The 22,124-nt window shown below is 40.9% G+C and overlaps 1 protein-coding gene across 2 annotated transcripts in view; it reads right to left on the bottom strand.

Annotated features, from left to right (window-relative positions):
• prkcz (protein kinase C, zeta) overlaps positions 1–22,124 on the bottom strand; it is a 172,298-nt gene that overhangs the window by 141,482 nt on the left and 8,692 nt on the right. For both annotated transcript variants that reach the window (XM_037104253.1, XM_037104254.1), the window contains exons 2-4: positions 17,933–18,054; positions 14,997–15,086; positions 6,277–6,327 (exon numbers count right to left, since the gene is read on the bottom strand). In XM_037104253.1, coding sequence (XP_036960148.1) covers positions 6,277–6,327; positions 14,997–15,086; positions 17,933–18,054 — 263 coding nt within the window. The remainder of the gene's footprint in view (positions 1–6,276; positions 6,328–14,996; positions 15,087–17,932; positions 18,055–22,124) is intronic.

The following is a 22,124-nucleotide window of genomic DNA, read 5'->3' as shown; positions in this document are numbered from 1 at the left end:
AATTAAGGTTTGAAAATGCGTTTTTAGGTAGGCCACGCCCCTCACACCGTGAGTCTGACTGACTTGAAATCTGCCAACTAGATTTTTTGCCAATTAGCATAATGTGAAAAACAGTAACATGAATAGAACTTTTGAAAGATTGACTCTATCGACACTAAATTTGGTATACAGCTTCGGGGGATAAAAAGACACATTTCTACTATAAATGAGCCAGATTGGTCAAAAAAACATGACCGCACATGGACCAATGTATTTTTGCAATGGGCGGGGCTTAGAAATGATTGGCCATAATTCTGACACCCTTTGCCCCATCATCACAAAACTTGGTGGGTAGGTTTACAACTGTACTGGGAATCTGCCTACCAAAGCATGTTGAGCTCAATCTATAGGGGGCACTATAAATTCCATTAGCATGTAGATAAAAAAAAAAACAATTTGGAGAAATTTGGGGCTTGTCATGGTTATGTGTTGCACAGATCTTTGAGGAACACGGCGGCCGATGTCATCAACTGCGGGCGATGAGGGTCAGGGTGGTCGATTTGGGGCGAAAGAGTTTAGAACCCGCGGATTGCCGCTTGCAGCTATATTTTCTACTTACATTTTTACATGTTGAACAATATACCTGACCCACAGTCTTTCTGTTATTTATCAAATAATTCACACATTGACTGATATCAAGAACAATAAAGATGCAAATTATTTTTCTAGCTTTGTTCTCTGTCTTAATCTCACATCTGACAAGCAGTTTCACATTATTTAAGATAATTCCTTTAATTTGGGATTTCCTTAAACTCTGCATTGATACTGATTTAATGTCAATGTCATTTTTCTGGTTTAGTTTTGATTCTCATGATGCATAACGTTTTATGATGTGGAAGAGAATTAAAGCAAAGAGGTTGTAGCAAGTGTGAGTGGAGGACTTGATTTGGAGGAACTGACTTTAATGTTTAAATATTTTTACGATGTATCAGCAACTGCACATTTTATCAAGCCCTATCAGTAAAGAGCTAGCCTTGAAGACACATTGTAACAATGATGAGCAACAGTCTCCCTCCCCCCTGAACACGATTCCCTTCCTTCTCCTCCTCTCTGAAAATAACAGCTCTATCATTCCCTCTTCTTTCCGAACGTCAACAGAAGTTACAGGTACAACTGATACACATACAAAACTACATGTCACCCACAGGGCACAACAAGCAAAGCTTTATACAGACATCAACGATAGCTTGGTGCATGCATGCATGCGTGTGTGTATAACTGTATGTGTGTATCATTCATTACCTACCTACAGATGACAGCCACACTCTGCTCCTAACACAGTAAATCAGTGGTCTGACTTGCAGCAAAAGCACAAGGCTCCCCTCCAATCAAACACATTCAAATCCACACATACTTACATACATACATACAAACACACACTGGCACACTCAGGAGTGCAGTCCACAAGCGGCTGAAACATGCTGTCACAGCAAACAGTGAGGGAGTGCAGCAAACATCATGGGAGTATGTGAGAGGAAGAGAGAGAGAGGCAGAGCAGCACAAACTTAAGATCTGACTAAAGGCTGTTTCATAGTGCACGCAGCAAACTGCAAAAAATACGAAATACGAAAAAGAAAGAACGCTGTTGCAATAGTAGCAGCAGAAGTATTTACACACAGTCTTAAGAAAATTTCATCAGTTATCTATATTATATAGCACAAGGTCACAATCACATCACTTCAGTGGGCTCAACAATCTGTGTAGCCAGTAACATGCTCTGACCCTTGAATTGAGTGAGGAAAAACTTCACTGCACAATGACATGAGGTCACAATGACATGACCTCATGACATTGAGACCTCATGGCACCCAAATCTATTGAATATGATATCACAGAAACTCCTTGAGGGAATTTTGTCAAATTTGGTATAAATGTCAACTATGACTGAAAGATGAACTGATCACAGAATGATTTGACAGAAGAAAAGTCTAGTACAATCAAATGATAAAGTTATGACATTTGATATCATTAAGTTCGTTGGTTAAATGGACGCTGACGTCATAATATTCAGCAAAAATGTTAGGGCCACAATTCAGTGGCATCGTTCAGGAGCAGCAACTTGTCATGTATGGGGAGGCCTTTGACCGCGACACAGTAATACTAGTTTAGAAGAGAAAAACATGTTGTCAAGATATCACTGCAATAGCATTAAACAGGTTAGCTTGCTAGTGCTAGCCTAGCTACGCCGGTCTGTCATGCAACCCTGGTAGCTGCTCAAGAGTTAGCCAACATGTTGCACTTTAGCTCAACAACTTTAGCAGTCATGACCCAACGACCCAATTCTGTTAAAAAATGTTTTAAAAACTCAGTCACGTTCGACCAGAAGGACGCCGTCTGAGATGCACTCTAGCCCCCACCACTGCTATCTTCTGTTTATACATGTGACATCTATCGCATATCTGTCTGTCCTGGAGGAGGGATCTCTCCTCTGTGGCTCTTCCTGAGGTTTCTTCCAACCAACTCAGCCCTTTGTTTGTGTATTTGCATGTGGGCTCTGAATTTCGTTTGCTTTATTTAAGTCGCTGGTATTGATATTTCAGCCATGGTAGGTGACTTTTTTACATGTGTATCAAAATTCTAATTTTCTTGATCTTGTGTTCTATTGTGGCCTAGTCTCTTTTAAAGCAGCGATTCAATCTCAAGTGACATCTTGGTTAAATAAATATAAATCATTAAATAAAGCATTTGTAAAATCAACTTATGTCTGCAAAAAAAACTCATTTATGGAGCACTTCATAATCCTGTAAATGGATGGTGCGTCACAGCTCATATGATTCCCTCAATTTTGGACTCTCTGGCACTCAATTATGTGAAAGCTCAGCACCGTCGAGATACAAGACAGTCTGCAATTTGTTCCAAGTTCACAACAGTTCAAGCCACCATGAGGTAATCCACTTATTGTAATGATTCCTTTCTGATGTGGCCAGGTCCTATGAAGAAACTGTCCAAGTTGTGCACACGATATTCTCCACTCTAAAGGAAGGAGGGCCATGAAATTGGCTGAGCACAGTTGAGCTCCCAAGAGCACAAATCCTCTGATTTTAATGACTACCTGTCCTTTCCTCTACCAAGCAATGTGGGTGTAATTTAAACCATGTAATGAAAGTAGTAGCCTCATTTCATCAGTAAATTGTTATTTCTGATAAATTTAATAAATCAAGATATGTGTCGACGTTCATTTTTAATCCAAAAAAATAAAACGAAGACAAATCTTTTGTTCAAGTTTACTCTCTTTATCTTGCTGTGTTCAAACTTGACTACACAGCTTTGTTTTTGATGTCAAACATTACAAAAATGGGCATCTCACTTCTCAATAATTCCATAGTAGGCATGGGAGTGTGAATTTCTTGATTATCCTGGCCTAACTGAGATTCAGTAATTCCAATAGTACCAAAATATGCTTGTAACTCTTTTAAAAGAAAAGGCACCCACAGGCAGAAACAAGTACCTTCTATTCCATTATGGACCCTACAACCCTCCCCCTTTTTTAGTGAACTTCTGTTTTGTGAAAAATAGACAAATGTTTAGAGCAGGACTGTAGTCACGGACCAGAGTGCAAATTGGATGTTGGTTTGCAGGGCTGTAGGTTCTGCAGGTGGGCACCTCATCTTTCTGTCGGTATTTAGTTTGGATCCCGTTGTGCTTCCCCTTGTGACATTTCAAAATAAATCATGAGATCAATATAGGATGACATGATCAAGCAAGACTAGCTTTTTCAAATTACTCATGTGAGGATATTCACAATTATCCCAATATACAGTGCCTTGCAAAAGTATTCAACCCCCTTGAACTTTTCCACATTTTGCCACTTTTTAACCACAAATGTAAATGTATTATATTGGGATTTTATGTGATAGACCAACACAAAGTGGTGCATAATTGTGAAGTAAAGGAAACTTATACATGGTTTGATTTTTTTTTTTACAACTAAAAAACCAAAAAGTGTGGTGTGCAAAAGTATTTATCCCCCTTTACTCTGATACCCTTAAACAAAATCTAGTGTAACCAGTTGCCTTCAGAAGTCACCTAATTAGTGAATAGGGTCAACCTGTGTGTAATCTAGTCTCAGTGTAAATACAGCCGTTCTGTGAAGGCCTCAGAGGTTTGCTAGAGAACATTAGTGAACAAACAGCATCATGAAGCCCAAGGAACACACCAGACAGGTCAGGGATACAGTTGTGGAGAAGTTTAAAGCATGGTTAGGATATGAAAAAATATCCCAAGCTTTGAACATCTCACAGAGCACTGTTCAGTTCACCTGAAAATGGAAAGAGTATCCATCCATCCATCCATCATCTGTACATATTCTATGTACGCCGCTTAATCCTCTGCAGGGTCGCGGGGGGGCTGGAGCCTATCCCAGCTGACTTAGGGCGAAGGCAGGGGACACCCTGGACAGGTCGCCAGTCCATCGCAGGGAAAGAGTATGGCACAACTGCAAATGTACCAAGACATGGCAAGAAGGCAGCCATTGTTGAAACAAAGCCATGCAGTTTGCCACAAGCCATGTGGGGGGCACAACAAACATGTGGAACAAGGTGCTCTGGTCAGATGAGACCAAAATTGACGTTTTTGGCCTAAATGGAAAACAATGCATATCACCCTGAACACACCGTCCCCAATGTGAACCATGGTGGTGGCAGCATCATGCTGTGGGGACGCTTTTCTTCAGCAGGGACAGGGAAGCTGGTCTGAGTTCATGGGAAGATCGACAGAGCCAAATACAGGACAATCTTTAAAGAAAACCTTTTAAAGGGATATTCCGGTGTAAGTTTAATCCATGGTCTAACACACCATGACACCAAGTAGGACCCCCCCTTGAGAGATAAAGTTTGTGGACCGCTAGCTTACATAGTTTTAGCATCCTTAGAAACGGCCGCACAACAACAATACTCCGCAGTAAATGGAGCCAAGTATAAATCGCCATCAAAAAGCCACAAATAATGGTCAGAACAGCACCAAACTTCAGCAACATTAGAAACAGGGTCCCAGCACATATGTCAAGGCATCAAACATTTGATATCGTTGCCGAATTTGTCGGAAAAGATAAGCAAAACTCACCTCTCCAGCTGCAGGCTCATTGTGGGGAAGCCTTGTGAGTCAATTACCGAGTGCAATAGAGTTCCGCAGCTCAGTGAATATCATTACTGCATCATTACACCAGAATATCCCTTTAAAGTCTGCAAAAGACTTGAGAATGGGGTGGACGTTCACCTTCCAGCAGGACAACGAGCCTAAACATACAGCCAGAGCTACAATGAAATGGTTTAGATCAAAGCATATTCATATGTTAGAAAGTCCAGACCTAAATCAACTTGAGAATCTCTGGCAAGACTTGAAAATTGCTGTTCACAGACACTCTCCATCCAATCAGACTAAGCTTGAGCTATTTTGCAAGGAAAATGGGCAAATATTTCGGTCTCTATATGTGCATCGCTGGTAGAGACTTACCCCAAAAGATTATTGCAATGAAAGTTGGTTCTACAGAGTATTGACTCAGGGATGAATACTTTTGCACACCACACTTTTCTTTTTCTTTTTTTGTTCATTTGTAAAACAAAAGTAAAACCATGTATCATTTTCCTTCCACTTCACAATTATGCCCCACTTTCTGTTGGTCTATCACATAAAATCCCAATAAAATATATTTACATTTGTGGTTAAAATATGACAAAATGTGGAAAAGTTCAAGGGGGGGGAATACTTTTGCAAGCCACTGTATGATTGTGTAAATCCTTATCCTGACAGGTTTTTATCGCAACTGGCAGCGGAATCTTTTATTGGCCCGTCCCTTTTCTATAGCAACCAATACTTTTTGTGTGGATGAAACTGGATACTAACTGTAGCAGCTGCAAGGCATGTGTCTGACCCAATAGCTCCAGGACAATCACAAGCACAATGCCAGAGGGATTTTTTGGGCACCAGGAAATATGGCCACAGATTAAGATATAGTTTCTCAATTTTACCAGTTGGAAAATTGTAAACTTGGTCTAAGTGTAAGTCTCTGATGGATGATAACTCTGAATCATGACTGATTGGTACTAAGATGGCAAAACATCTTCTGGAGCTGAACCAGCCCCATTTTGCACTGACACCAATGCAAGGTGCCAAACACATATGTGCTGGTAGCACCCAATGGGGTCCTGTGTGTCCATACTTACAGAGCATTATGAGTCTCTCTGTAATTGGGAATCCTAAAAGAGGGTAAAGAGTGAAAGCAGATCTGATGATACTCACTGTCCTCTCCTGGGCAGGGCATGCCAGGCTGCTCCGGGATGCTGGGGAATACTGTAGTAGACAGAAAAGATACAAGGAAACCAGTTTGTAGTTTTTCTTCTCCTGTCATCAAGCAGATGTGTGAGCATACAAAAACACCTACTCCATATGCAATCTAGATGATGAACAAAATGAATGTGCATGACTTCAAGTCACAAACACAGAGAACTGCTCTGTTGTTGGCTGCAAAATTTTAAGTCTTCATCTCAGTTCTGGCCTTGTGTGACCCGACTCCAAACTTCAAATATGTACCAGGGTTTCTGCAGGTTTGAACAAGTCAAATTTAAGACTTTTTAAGACGATTTTCACCTAAATATAACACCTACACGAAATACAAAAAAGTAAGGAAAAATGCAGTCCCAGAATAACTTTCAAAAATCACCAAACATACTTTTCAGTTTGTTTGTTTTTTTATTTCAGTTTAGTTTTAATTAGTTTAACAAGTGACTTAGTAGTCTTAGTTTAGTTTTGATCTGGAAATTTAATTAAATTTAGTCAACTATAATAACCCTGGTGTGTGTGTGAGAGAAGTTCCACTCAATTTATTCAACAGTGGAAGACAAGAGGATGCAGGAAAGAAAAGGACAGGAGGTGCTGTCACTGACCTCCCCTCACATGAACCTGGAGGAGAGAGTGGTACAACTTTTTACATCCAAATCTCATGTTTAACAGCTTACAGAGTGTGAATGTTATATTCAGACACCAGCGCTTCCACACCGATTGTGCCCAAGTTGAGGGTCCTCTTGCAGAGCTTACACTGTGCTTCAGATTCATTATTAAATACAGCTTTTAACCAGCTGAATTCTGGTTGGTCAAGCAGATTCTGCAGTTGAAGTCTTTCCAGGACTGACGAAGTACACTACGAAAAACTCCAACTGGGCTGTCGCAAAAATGCCACTTACGTTCCTGGATACTTCAGAAAGAAGAATCACAACACACGGAGCTAACTATGAATCTCACCAACACATTTCCCCAAAACAAAAAAAAGGCAGCGACGGAAATATTAAATTAATTTACATATTTAAGACCTAACTAAATGTAATTTAAGACCTATATGCAAAATATGGACGTATATTAGTGCTGGGTGGCATACCGGCTCACCATGAATACCGGTGTGTATTTTCGTTATGATATGAATTTTTTAATATACCGCCATATGGTTGTATTTGATTACACAACATTTGGAACGCTGCGCTGCATGACACTATTTGAGACCGGAGCCTTTTCAATGTTGCATGTCTAAACAGGCATGGTGCGTCTGTGAGGCATGGTGAGGGTAAACAGTAGTGCTCTGATGTTACATTACGGTGAAGATGGCTAGGATAGACATTGTAGTTCTTGACTTAATCCGCCGATGTCAAGATGAGCAACTGGAAAGCCACTGAGCTCCAGGAGATGCTAGCGTCTCCTCGGTCTTTGTAGCTGTCAGCTTGTTGTTGTAGTGGCAAGCTACTAACAGTCGCTACTTTCAAATCAAAAGCCCCCCGCTAGGAACCCAGATCTAAACTCCAATGGGGTGCAATGTAAAGCTCTTATTTTGAAGACATATTTGACCTGCTTCCTGTTAGCTGTCTGTTGCCTGATAATTTAAATTTTTATTGAATTCTTGGTGGCAGAGTAAACGAGTACAGGGTTGGTCATACATTTTGGAATCTTGGCATAAACATATGACATGTCACATTGGAAAAATAAAACTTGAAAAATAAAGTAAGAAATATAAGAGGGAAATCCAGTCTACAGAGGGACAAGGAAGCTATGCTGTATTTAGTCTCTGATTTCTCAGGCTGAGTTTTCATTAGTACTTGTGTAGGTCCAAAAAACATCCCAAGAGGTCATCCCATCCTCCTTGTTAGCCGACAGTTTGTAAAGCATAGACACATAAGATGCTGTCTCCACCATTGCATTAGTCCAGTCTTTCAGATTAGGAGATACAGCAGTTTTCCAGTGTCTTAGAATAACTCTGGAAGCTGTGACCAAGCCCACCATAATGACAGAAAAACGTATTTTTGATATATTCGGTATTTGTGATCTGTCCCCTAGTAAACATACAATAGGGGTCAGGGGAATCACAGTTACTCAGGAAGTCCACAACTTTGACCCAAAATTGACTCGCTAATGCACATTCCCAGTTCCTACCTCCGTTTTACACTTCCAACACATATTATCATTCATCAATTTCATTCTATGTAATCTCACAGGGGAATGATAATATCCATGTATGATCTTATATTATGTGAACTTCCCTCTTGTTTCCCTTACATACTTTCCACAGTCTGCTAGTACGCCCAACCATTTCTCCTGTATAAAGTTCATTCTCAGGTCTCTCTGCCATAACAATTTCACATTAGAGGACTCACCACTTACTGAATAGTTTGTTAGTCTATAAAATTGTGAGGCAGTGCAGTGTTCCCGTGGCACATTCAGATATCCCAAAATATAATTTTCTGACTAATTACCAATTTGAGATTTTACACAGTCCCTGACTGTAAGTATTTCCAAAAATGTTGTTTGCCTTTGAATTTGAATTGACGTGATAATTGCTCATAAGACATGAATTGTCCATTTTTGTACAGGTTCCCTATAGTACATACACCACTTGAATGCCACCGCCTCCAGTACACTGACGTTTTACCAATATGTATAGCAGGATTAAACCACAAAGAAGCATATATCTGTACATATTGCGACAACTTATACTTTTTGTGTACTTTGGCCCACACTTCCTTAGAATACACAAAAATTGGATTTGTTGTTGTACTTCGTTGAGACAGTTGCTCCTTTGGACTAAATGGTAAACATAACTCATTCTCAATCTCCATCCACTCTAGCTTGTTGTCTGTAGTTTTCCAATATTATAATATTTTAATTTTTTGAAACACCGGGTTAAAGTTTAACGAGGGCATCTCTCCTATGTTCAAGTTCATGCCTTGAGGTACCCACTTAAATTTAAGATTTTCACTGATTTATTTCAATTAATTTTGTAACCTGACAGTCTAGAGTAGGACTGAATAGTATCTATCAAATGTGGTAAAGATGCCTCAGGGTCTGTCACTACAACTAAAATATCATCAGCATATAACAACAATTTATGTTCCTGCCCCCCACCCTCTACTCCCTTAATTTTCTCATTATTCCTGATACTGACTGCCAGTGTTTCTACACAAATTATAAACAATAGACAATAGGTGAGTGCCTCTAGACAGGCTGAAAAAGGGTGATATAACTCCAGTGGTAATTGCTGCTGCTTTCGGTTCTTTATATAATGTCTTTACCCGCTGCAAAAATAGGGGCCGAACCTGAAATGTGACAGTGGAAAAGAGAAAGCTCCATTCCACCTCATCGAAGGCCTTTTCGGCATCTAGGAAAACAGCAGCTATAGGCACATTTTTGTACTGGGCAAACCACATTAAATTAAATATTAATTTCCTCATGTTGTCCACTGAGGATCTGCTCTTCATAAAGCCTGTTTGATTGGGATGTATAATATTGGGTAAAACTTGTTGAAGTCATAGAGCCAGCACTTTTGTCAGTATTTTAAAGTCAATATTAAGCAGGCTAATGGGTCTGAAATTAGATGGGTCTGTTATATCTCTGTCTTTCTTTGGAATCAGAGATATTAAAGCTTCATTAAACGTTGGTGGCATGTGGCCTTTTTCAAATGCCTCCTGATACACCTTCACCAAGACTGGGGCAAGATTGTCTATGTACTCTTTATAATATTCAACAGGAAATCCATCGCAGCCTGGTGATTTCCCAGTGTTCATTAATGACACAGCTTTCCTTATTTCTGCAACCATTACAGTCAACTCTAGTTTCCTTGCATGAACAGGGTTAAGCTTAGGCATGTTAATGTTAGAGAAGTATGATTCTATTTGGTCGTCATCACAAGATACCGATGATGTATATAGTTTGTTGTAATACTGTTGAAATGTCTCATTTGTATTTTTCATTGAGGTTACTAATTTATCTCCGTGTCTGATGGCTGAAATTATATTTGAGGAGTCTTTTTCTTTCACTTGTCTGGCTAAAATGTTCCAAGTTTTTTCCCCACCTTTACAAAAAATGTGTTTTTTTAATCTGTATAGGAGTATACTACTTTTGTGTTAAGGATTTCATGCAGCTGAAACTTAAGCTTACAGAGTTCCTGATATTGTGGTTCTGAAAAATGTTGCGCTAAATAATTTTCCTTTAATTTAATTTCACCTTCTAATTCCTTGATTCTGTTTAGGCTCTCTTTTTTCTTTTGAGCCAAGTGAAATGTTTCCCTCTTATATATGCTTTAGAGGCCTCCCAAACTGTTGCAATTTCCTAAGTGCTGCCAATGTTTATTTCAAAAAAAGATTCAAATTCTCTTCCTGTAATAATGATGTATTCATCCTCCAGCTAGTCCTCTTACCCATATCCAATTCTGTGTTTAAACATAATTCCACTGCCGTATGATCTGTGATTGCAATAGTTCTTGTACTGCAACTAACTACACTGTTTACTAAGGGGCTTGCAATTAAGAAAAAGACAATTCTGGATTGTGACTTATGACAATGGGGAAAAAAACATGTATTCCCTCTCCTTAGAGTTAGTAGGCCTCCAGACATCTACAAGTGCCATGTCATATATTAACATATGAATTGCTTCCCTGTCTTAAGTCATCAGTGGACCTTTAAATCGACTTTTGTCTAAAATAGGGTCCATCACTGGCAAGTCTCGTACCAATATTATTTGCACATCCATCTCCCCTCAAACCCTATTCACTTCATGAAAGAAGTGACGGTTTCCCTTATTAGGTGCATAAATATTACATAATATCACCTGCATACCCTCTATTAGTGCCTGCACACGTATCATTCTTCCCTCTGTATCTTTAATCTCTTTAAGCAACACAAAATGTATCTTCCTGTTAACAAAAATCAAAACCAAAAATAACTCCATTTTGAGAACTTGAGAGTGAGCTGTGAAAAACATGCTTCACCCAGCCTGTTTTGAATTTAGCCACCTCGCTCTCATTAAGATGGGTACTTAATACATTTCTTAATCATCTTTGTATATCTCCATATCTATGCCTACTTCACTGTTCCATTTTGAAGCACTCTTCACCTGTATGTATATGCCCTCTGTGTTGTCATTCTTTAAAACCCTGTGTTATGTCGTGGAAGCTTCATTAACCACCCAGACAGATGACGTTTAACACTGCTCTTTTACTGATAAACATACTGCAGTTAACATATAAGAAAGGTGGACATATTCTCTTCTGGACTTCTTTTCATCCAACTCATTACTTCCAGGTCACTTCACAATAAAAGCTCATTACTTCCCATCACTTCAAAATAAAACCTCTATAAAAGGGGTCACTTCTTCCTAACACAGAACACAGACTGCACTGCATCAAACTGCATTACAATTTGCCTTTAACAACATTAAACAATTTCATAACACCCTGTACTTTGACAAAATATGAACAGTAACATTTGACCTGGAATAAGAAGGTTTCCAGTACATAATACGCAAAAGAACAGCAACCAATAACATAGCCGACATATGCAGCTTTAAAATGAAAAACTAAAATAAAACTTTATCTGATCCATGGGTTACCGCTCCTCCCGCCTGTAACTGTCTGCCTGTGGCAGGTTTACCAGACAGATCTTTCCCCTCTAATGCCTGTCTTCACAACATGTATGTGGCTCTTCCACATGGACATGAATATCCACTCATCTCCCTTGTGGGATGTTCAGACGTTACCCTGGTCATTGTCGTTAATAAATTTATCCACCTCCGTTGCCGCAGTGAAACTCACATTCTCCCCCCAGAGTGTGGCCGGGAAGACCAGCGTGTACTTCACCTTCCACTCCTGCAGTTCACACAACAATGCAGTTTTCCTCTTCTCCGCCAACTCTTCTGTCATATAGACTGACAATAGACTAGACAGTCGACATCCTTCACATACAAAGCCCCGTTTTTCTTTAGCTGCTGTTATCACTTTGTCCCTTGCTGACTGTCTCAGGAACTGTATCAGCACTGGTCCTGGGGGGTGCTCCGGGTCCGGCGTCAGTGTGAGCAGCCGGTGTGCTCTCTCAATCTCAAACTAGGCATCAGCCCGGAGCCCCAGCCCCTCCGTCAAAATTTTCTCAACACAGCCCAACAATGTCCCATTGGTCCAAAAAGTCTCTTTCAGGCCTATGAGCCTCACGTGGTTCCTTTTGCTGTGATTTTCCAGGGCTTGAATGCGGTCCCAAATTACATCCATTACCTTATTTTTCTTGTCTTCATCAGAGTGTAGCCACTCTGAAGTCTCCTCTCAGCGCTCAATGTGCGCTTCTACTTCCGCTAGACTCTCTTGCATAGCCGTCACAGTCGCATTTAACTCTGTTGTCGTTTCTTTAATAGTTGAGGCATCTGTGGCGACACTCTGCAGTTTGCTGCTCATTTTAGCAATTTCTGCAAACAGACAATCTAGGCTGGGAGATGGGTCACCAGTTGGGCCTTCCTCTTCATGTAAAGGGCTTTTCCGAGTAGCCGTGCAGCCTGTGCCTTTGAAATATTTTGACGTCACCATTTCGCCTAATTTCGGTTATTTCAGTTTTCCAAAACAACACCAGCAGTCTTCTCTTCACACTGTGGATAGTATTTCAATATAACTTGAGCCTATACTTTGGTATCATCACAAATTTACCCATCAGGGGGAGGAGGATCCCTAATCAGCTGCCATTTTGTTCGCCGTACCCACATGACTCCCTAATAGCGGGGTTTTAACATCGGCGAGTGTTTGACTGAGGAGGCGAGAATATGGGCCATTGGTCTATAATTAAGTAAATCTATCAAGTGTCGCCACATTTCTTCCGATGCATATGTTGTACGTCACTGTTCATGCCCAACTTCATGCTTCACATCACATCACATGTTTATGCCTACCCCAGTGGCGGCTTTTTGGGAAAGAAGGAATATTAAACCTCAGGGTGGAAGAGTGCAGCCTTTATCTTGTAGAAAATGTGCCTTGAACACCTTATCATGCATGAAAAAAAATACAGTCATATATCGTGAAACTGTGAAATCAATTGAGATTGCTTTTTTTGGAGAGACTTTTTAAGACCCCTTGGAAACCCTGATGTACATTCTGCCATTTTTTGTGTTGTTTTATTGTTTATTTTGTAGTTCAGCCTGTTGACTTACTCAGCTAATGTTACTACTCTCCTCCCAAGGCTCATTTGAAGCTGTCTAAATTAAAAAGTAGTAGATTTATTCTGGTAACTGTTTTTTCATGCTGCTATTTGTGTGTTTATGCTGAGGTGCTAGCTTAGCTAGTGTTAGCTTTGTTGTTAGACGAAGTCTGTTGTGCCCTGGGATCATCACTGGTACATGTGTCTCTGTGTTGCTGCTTTGTGTAAATTGACTTGACAGATGATCCCTTAAGATAACAATAATGTAGAATGTTCAAACTGCAGAGATTCATTCGCTTGGCAACTGGGTGTGCATGTGATTAGCATGCAGCAGTTAGACAACTAACACCATTCAAAGACCGCAGACAAAGCAGTAATGTTAAACAGTCACCATGCAGTGTTGTAGGAGAAATTTAAACTCTGAATTGTAATATTTACAATATTGAGATAATAATACAAACTCAGAAATATGTATTTTTTTCCATGACTGAGCAAACAAGCTGTTCTCAGAGGAAAATAAGTTCCCTGAACACTGTTTGAAGCTAGAAAGGTGGCAGGGTCTGCCACATCTAAACATAGTAAAACAGTATATACTATGTTGTTTGTTTATTCAACAAACAATAATTTGCTTAGGCATAGAAAAAATAAATGGTTAATGAAGATGTTTCTATTCTGATTAAAATTTCTTCCCCAAAACTAAAGACTGCACCTTGAGTTTTGTTTCCACTGAGATCATTAGAGTATAGTATACTTCGAACCCTGCGTTAATTGTACCAAGTGTACCTTAATGCCAGACCTGCTTTTAAATTGTCACTGTGGAAAGTACCCTTAAATGTAGGCAGAGTTGTTACTGGCCAGCTTTCCAGCATTTGAAAAACAAAGCGGCAAATTCATATTGTTCTTAAACCTTAATAAGCTGCTGCATTTATGAAGTGACACACTGTGACCTGTACTCTACATAACTGCCTGACTGACAACACATACACATACTGCCGCTTCAGCACTCACTCCGCCACTTTCTCTCTTTTGCGCTACCATATATGGCACGCATGTGGTTGGTTATTAAAACATGGAAACAAGCTTTACTTGAGCAAAGACTGCAAGCAGCGAGACAAAAGAGGCTGAAAAAGCAAGATGTGAAATCCTGCAACAGAATGCAGAGGACAAGACAACTCTGACTGCTTGTCTGACCAATCAGTGGGCTGCAAGTGTTTTAACTCCACCTTTCAGAATTGGATCAGTGTGCTTAGTACCTCAAAAGACAGTCGATGATAAAACAGGACTATTCAGACCAGATCTTTTGATACCATTCACAAATGTTGACAACGTAAATGAAAAAGTAACTGGGGCTGTAGCCAGGATTTTAGAAATATTGTTCAACCAGTGTGGTGTCAACTCTCCAAAAACTGTGGTAGTGATTACTGCAGCAGTGCAGACCCTCTCTCTCCCTCTTTCCTCTATTCAGCTGTCACTATCAAATAAAGGGTTAGGGGAAAAAAAGAAGTCATAAAATCCAAGTAGGAGCCAACTCACCATGCAGCTGTAGTCTGGACCTTTTTGTTCGGATGTAAATACGAAACGCCTCCTCCAGCTCCATCTGAGATGAGATGGTACAAGGGTCCCCTGAAAACACGCACGCACACACACACACACACAACTGTGTAGTACTTGAATATTATTCTTTACTAACTGTTTAATGCTGTATTAGATCAGTTTTCAGCCCTTCACCAAACAAAGTTGTTTAGACCCATTTTTGGCTTTGTCATTTCTCGTATATATAGAAGTATATATAGTATTCCTGTGATAAGAAATACAACAATAACAGATTGGCTGAAATACAGGTAGTTCAAACTTACTAGTTCAATCATTTATCTCTCCAGCAATCTGATCAGACAGCCAATATTTCAGATGTTGAAAAGAAGAGCGTTCAGTTAAGCCAGTGGTTCCCAACATTTTTGTCTTTTTGCCCCCTCACAGTTTACATACGAGCGTAATTAAATGTTCAATCAAAGACTCACTCTCCCTTCTCTGATAGTTTTACCTGAATCATCTATAGAGCACTGAGGACATTACAATGTCCAGTAATCACAGAAAGGAAGCCAAAATAAAAATATCCTCTTGACCCCTGCCAACTTTGTCGTTTTAAAGGTCCCACATTATACTGGTTTTCATCAATTTCACACAGCTGTCAGAGGTCCAACAACATTGTATTCGATATGCATTGCCCCAAACCCATCTGTGGTCCTGAATTTCAGCTGTCTAAAAGTCACTCAAGTGAGCTCTACTGAGAACAGGCTGTTTCTGTGCCTGCACCTTTAAATGCTAATGAGCGCCGTCTCTCAACGCCTGCCTTGCCTGCTACACACCCCTCTCAGGAAGAGGATGCCACTTATGCTAGCAGTAGCATGCGCTAATTCTTACGGTGGATGTAATGCTATGGCTCGTCAAGATGCTGTCGTTCAACCATACCAGTCAGCGTACGAGGAGTGAGGAGAAACTACATCTTTGTACATTTCATATATGGTGTACATGATAATTACACAAACTAGATGCACAACTGCGCTCTTGCTTGCAGATATCTAGGAGGAAAGCCGCTGCCATCGCCATCCTTCTACCTCCGACTCACGGCCCCGGTAAAAAAAATCTCGAGCCTGCACAGCCTGATCTGATGGAGCGTATACATGCAGGAGTAATGCGACTATCAATTGAATAATCTAGGTGTATTACTACGACTATGAGAAATCCGATCCAGTCCGATTTTAGTCAGACTAAGGTGTATACATGCATCTTAAAAATATGATCATAGTCAGACTAACGCAGTAATTTGATTTTCTTGTGTGTCATCTAAACGCACTTACTATCAAAACGTGGCGACACTTACATGTGGCTCAGGTGCATTTGCTGGGTCCGGTATGGGTGGGACTGATCCTTTACGAGGGTCAGTGTACTGACCCTCGTTTACAGAAGCAGTCCAACGTGAAGTGGTTAGCACACACAAACTAACTAACAGGAACCGTAGCCGGCATGTTGTCGTTAAAAATGAAACACCACCACTGTTGCAGCTGGGACAGAATACAGCCACTTATGTTGATTTAAACAACCAACAACCGAGGTATCTGCGTGTCTTGCTCTGAGCAACAGCATTGCGAAACACTGTTATCTCACCACTGGTGAGCCTCAGGGAGGCTGGCCTATGAACATCTCTCCTGTCATTACGTAACAACAGGAACTGAATCTGAACAGCCTGTAGGAGCCCTGTTTTCCCAGTTGATGGGCTGCAGAGACGATGCAGGACTCGTTTGCTTTCCTCATTCTGGGAGTTGGTAGGCTCAGGGAGGACCAGCTTATATATGTAGACACTAGAGAAAACATGTTTTTCCTAATATGGGACCTTTAATATACACATAACAAGCATGAAAGAACAGCAATTAGTTTGCTGATGTTTGGTAGCTAACAAACTAGCTAGATGACATTACGTTGTTATTTCTGATGTTTACATGTGCATGACAGTACCACATTTAGACGTATCTCAATGTTGCATTCCTCCCCTGTGATGACATGAAACCTGAAAGGGGACTAAAGTCCAGCAGTGAAGTTGCTGCACTTGGTACCACTCCTCGAGTATAAACTGGCAGGGTAGGAGCACAGGTTGCTAATCTTAGCCAATAGACCAAGTCACAGTGATGTCTCCAAAAAGACAGCTTCTTCCATGTAGAAAATTGGATTGCATTGCATTGTGGAGATTTGTGAAATGAGCAAACTTGTTTAATTGTGTGGCCATTTCCAGCCTTACTGTAACATATAAAGATATATAGTTGTGTGTAAGTGGTCAGATTTATTTGACGTTTCAATTGTGCTTATTTTATGTACTGTGTTACTTTGACATCATCCAACAGTGCATTTCAGACTTACTGCTAGTTTGGGGTAAAATCAAGCTGTCATTTGTTGTGTTTTTTAGTCTTTGGCCCAACAGGTAATGACAACTGATGATGAGTCTTGACGGGGTGTTACGTTTGTTACATACAGGGAGAATTCAACCACTACACCTTGTTATACTGCCTTGGGGACCAAGGAGGCACTAGAAAACAAGGGGTAGGGCTAAAAATTAGAAAAGGGATTGAGCTCAAATCAAGTGTTTTAAGTTCTTTATGCTAAGGCCATCAATCAAATTTCCAAGAGAACTAACTATTATTGTAAAAAGTAAAAGAAAAACTTGCTGTATCACAGCACAGTAGACATTGTTGGTCATGGAGACACATTTATACAGTGACAGCTGGATATGAGCACTTCAAGTATTCCAGTGTACAGTGTGATGTGGCAGTGGTGACTTGTTGACTGTCCAGAAGCCCAGGAAATGGGTTTCAGCTGCATTTTGAGTTTAGCAGTAGCATAGAACGACACAGCAGGCAACACAGAGCACACAGATGGATGTGCAGTATATTACCTTTATTACCTTGAGACACACCCACCTTCATCATCGATCCACTTGAGTGTGATGGGCTGCTGCTTGGCAACACTGCACATTGTCCTTACTTCCTCACATAACTCCACGAAGGTTACTGTGGCTGCCAAGTCTGTGATCAGCATGTCCCTGAATGAAAACATACACAGAAAATGTCGAAATTGAGTCACTTTGTCCATGTGGAGCAGAGATCAAGTGATCCCTCAGGGGATTCAACAGGAGAAGTTAACTTCAGAGGAGTCAACAACAAAAGGAGGAATCAATCCACTACACTTCCCCTCTGGTCTGAGGTTTCACTCCTTAGCTTTCAGTTGAGTGAAGCTGTTATCTGGCTATTGTAGGTATCTTATGGGTTAGGGTTATGGAGAACAGTGTTGTCTGGGTATGATGCAGAGTGAATGACAATAGAGCTGGGACAATTAGTCACATAATCAATAAGTCTGTCGAAAGAAACTTAATTGCCAACTATTTTGATAAGTGTGTAATGGCTTCAGTTATTTTTCTTTGGGTTTTCTGGTGTTGGCTGGGCGAAAGAAGCAATTTTAAGACATCGTTTTGGACTCTGAGAAATCGTCATAAGCATTTTTTGTCACAGTTTTTGACATTTTATAGAATATGACAGCTCTTTGAAGGAAAATGTTCAGGTGTTATTGTTTCAGTGATATGTAGATAGCTGACTAGTGTGCTGTAATGGCCAGACAAGGTGCTGCACTGTGATTTAGCATCCGGTTAGGTAGGGTTGCTCACATAATTGCACAATAAATACTTGTCAGCTGATTAATCAATAATGAAAACAATTGCTAATTGCAGCTCTAGATGATGCCCTAGATGACACACTGATCTGAACAGTCTCTTTCTCAGATGTTTACAAGCTTGAGCTAAAGTTAACATTAAGAATATTTCAGTCAAGAATACTCTTGTCTTAAGTTTAACAATTTATTGCAACAAATGGTGCTGACGGCTCTGCTCTTAAGATGCTCTTGAATTGACCAAGCAGCATGTTAAGCCACAACACAATGCACAGGGGTACACAAGATTGGAGGAGGACAACACTTCTACTGCCATAATACTGTTTCTAACCTTGAGCCCTGATAGGACTCTATTTTAAAAACATGGATTATACCAGACGAGCTGTACTAACAAGTGTTTCCAATGCTGCAGTGCTTTTTTGCTGTGACCAGAACGAAACTCATAGGTAGTAATATGATCGAGTGATTGTCATGTCATGTCATTGTCCAAACCGCGTATCCCTTTCCATGGGATTGCGGGGTGTTGCTGCTGGAGCCAATCCCAGCCTCGTCTCAGGGCAAGGGCAGGGTACTCCCTGGATAAGTCGCCAACTCATCGCAGGGCCCTCACTAGTGAGCAATGTGGGGTTCAGTATCTCGCTCAAGGACACTTTGACATGCAGCTCAGCTCTGCCCAGATGGAGAGCCGGGATTTGAACCAGTGTCCTTCCGATCACTAGTCGACCTGCTCTACCCGCTGAGCTACAGCCGCCCCTGATCGAGTGATTATTTATCTATAATATAATCTATAATATCAAAACATTTCTTGTTAACATTTCAATATTTATTAAACTTTTCTTTAACATGGCACTTAGAGCATTGCTCCTCAAGAATCTCTCCAAAATAAAATTCTGTGCTGTGTGATGAATTGAAGGTATAGTTTGACAGATGGTGTGGAGGAATGTTAACATGTCAACATGTTGTTACAATATTTCCAGCATCTGAAAAAAGACATTCTGATGGAGTGGCGCTTGCGAGCACTGCTAAGTAGGATCTGGCTTGAACAGCTACGGTGGGGAACCCTCCTGCATTTTCCTTCCACCATTGAAGTGGAACAGCATCCCTTGGAATGCAGTTTTCCCCCACATATAAAAGAACCTGTTTCTCACTGTTTTACTCTCACCACTGTGCTCCTGGCTAATGTCCTCCTCGTTACTGCCCTCCCCCTCAGAGTCCAAGCCAAGCAAATGGTCCAGCACAGAACTTGAGGTGGCCTGGGGACAGGCTGAGTGTTCCTGCTCAATCCCTGCCACTTGTTGCTTGGCTCTTTTGATATCAAGGCCAAGAGCCTGAATTATTACTTGCACCCTCAGAGCATCATCGGGTGACAGGAACTGAAAGCAGACCCAGACTCCCACCTTGATTCCATCGGTTGTTCTGCAGCAATCTAAAATGAGTTCATAGCAGCAAACTCATATGATGTGTTCTTGATGGACCTCTGGAGACCCTTTAGCAGTGGAGTTGGAACAGAGATTGTAACATAGGCCTCTCCACTAAGAAAAACAGTCAGTGCGTTTACATGCACAGCTTAGTTGGATTACAGCCATAGTTCGACTATGCTACTCAATCAGACAACTGCAATTATCCAAGTATACATGCCGGTGAGAAAATCGATTATTGGGCCGGAGCATGTCATGCCCCGGTAAGATAGGTGGCGCTGTACCAATTTCAACAAGTGATAATAGAAACGCCTCCAGCTGACCTCTTTACGTCACCAGCTGCCTCGGCATTCAAGAAAAGATGGCGTATTAAGAGCGAGACGAAGCTACATCCTTGTACACTTCGTATATAGTGTACATGATAATTACACAAACTTGATGCACAGTGGTGCTCTTGCTAGCGGGTGTTTCGGAGGAAGGATGCTGCTGCCGCCATCCGTCTACATCCGGCTCATGGCTCCGGGGAAAAACCTCGCGCCTGCGCAGAATGCAAAATACGATCCGACCCGCCGGAACGTATGCATGCAGGAGTAATCCGACTATAAATCAAATGATCTGGATGCTTTAATTTGACTACAAGAAATCCGATCTGGTCCAATTTTAGTCAGACTGTATGTGTATGCATGCATCTTAAAGATCCAATCATAGTCCAACCCAGTAATTCGGTCATGTAAACACACTGAGTGGCCTGTTTAAAGGACTTGAGGACTTGCTCCAGTTCCTCCAGTACATTGGTAATTTTTTAGATCCAGGTAGTGCTTCCCACGCTGTGTTACTTCTGGGTCAGAAAGGGTTGGGACCACTGGCCACCAATGTTCTAAAAGGTGACTGACCATTTGGTAGGAATTGTTCCATCTCACAGAGACATCATGGATCAGTTAGGCTCAGCTGTACCCCATTGTTTTTGTTACTGTTTAAGCTTGCTGCTGGCGAGCTCACTCTTCTTGAAATGTTTAACAAGGAACCGTGCAGCCCTGAGTGTCTTGTCGATCATGGAATTCTTCTCCAGGGCACAACTGAAGTGTATGGCCGGCACAACAATGTGACGCTACCCCATGTTTCTCCTCTAGGATGAGAAGAGCTGCCACAATGATGGCAATGTCATCATGCACAATCACCAGTACATAATCTTGAAGGGAGATATCGAATTTGTCTGCCACCACCTCCACCCAAGAGGCAATATTTTCAGCAGTGTGGCGCTCCTCAAGTGGCACTGTAGTTAAACTGAATGAGTTCAGCTCCAAATTTCCATTTATAAAATGACAGGTGACACCTAAGTATGCCTCAGTGGCAACACTTATCCAAGCATTAGTACTTAGTGATAGTTTGAAGGTGCTTTATTTAGTTCACTTTTTACTTTGTCCATGGTAGCCACATACTTCTTCTCCATCAAGTCAGTGAGGTGGTGCCTGGATGGAAGGGTGTATCCTGAATGGAAAGTGTCCATTTCACAGAAGCCTTCACCTTCAAGAATAGCAAGGGGCCTCATGTCCTTTCCAATCATTGAGACGATGCTGTTTGTAAACACGCTAGCCTCCTGGAGTGTACAAGGTTCCGTGTTCTTTTTATGGAAAAAATCCTCCAGACTGCTTTGCTTACTCCTGTAAAGGATAATAATAATTTGCAGTCCACACCATTGTTGTTATGATATATGTTGATATTAGTATACTACAGCCATCTCAGAGGCTCAACTTCAAAAATTATTTCTGCAATTTAAATTGTCAGATGTCTAATGCGTGTTTACTACTTGGAACTGGTTGCTAGATTGTGGAATTTTGAGAGTAAACAGCTACAGAACATTACAGATGGTAAAGTTGTCTCTTTTGTATCATATTTTATCAAACGACACCGGAGTGTAAGCAAACAGATTAGAATGGACTGTACCTCTAACAGCTTTAAACAATGCTTAACATAAGTAGCGATCAATAGACAACTCAACAGTCTAACGTAACGTATACTCAGAGAGTAGGAT

This window comes from Acanthopagrus latus, chromosome 7 (assembly GCF_904848185.1).
Source record: "Acanthopagrus latus isolate v.2019 chromosome 7, fAcaLat1.1, whole genome shotgun sequence".
Lineage (NCBI taxonomy): Eukaryota > Metazoa > Chordata > Actinopteri > Spariformes > Sparidae > Acanthopagrus > Acanthopagrus latus.
Note: the sequence above shows the minus strand (reverse complement) of the source record. Positions and strands in the feature narration are given on the sequence as shown.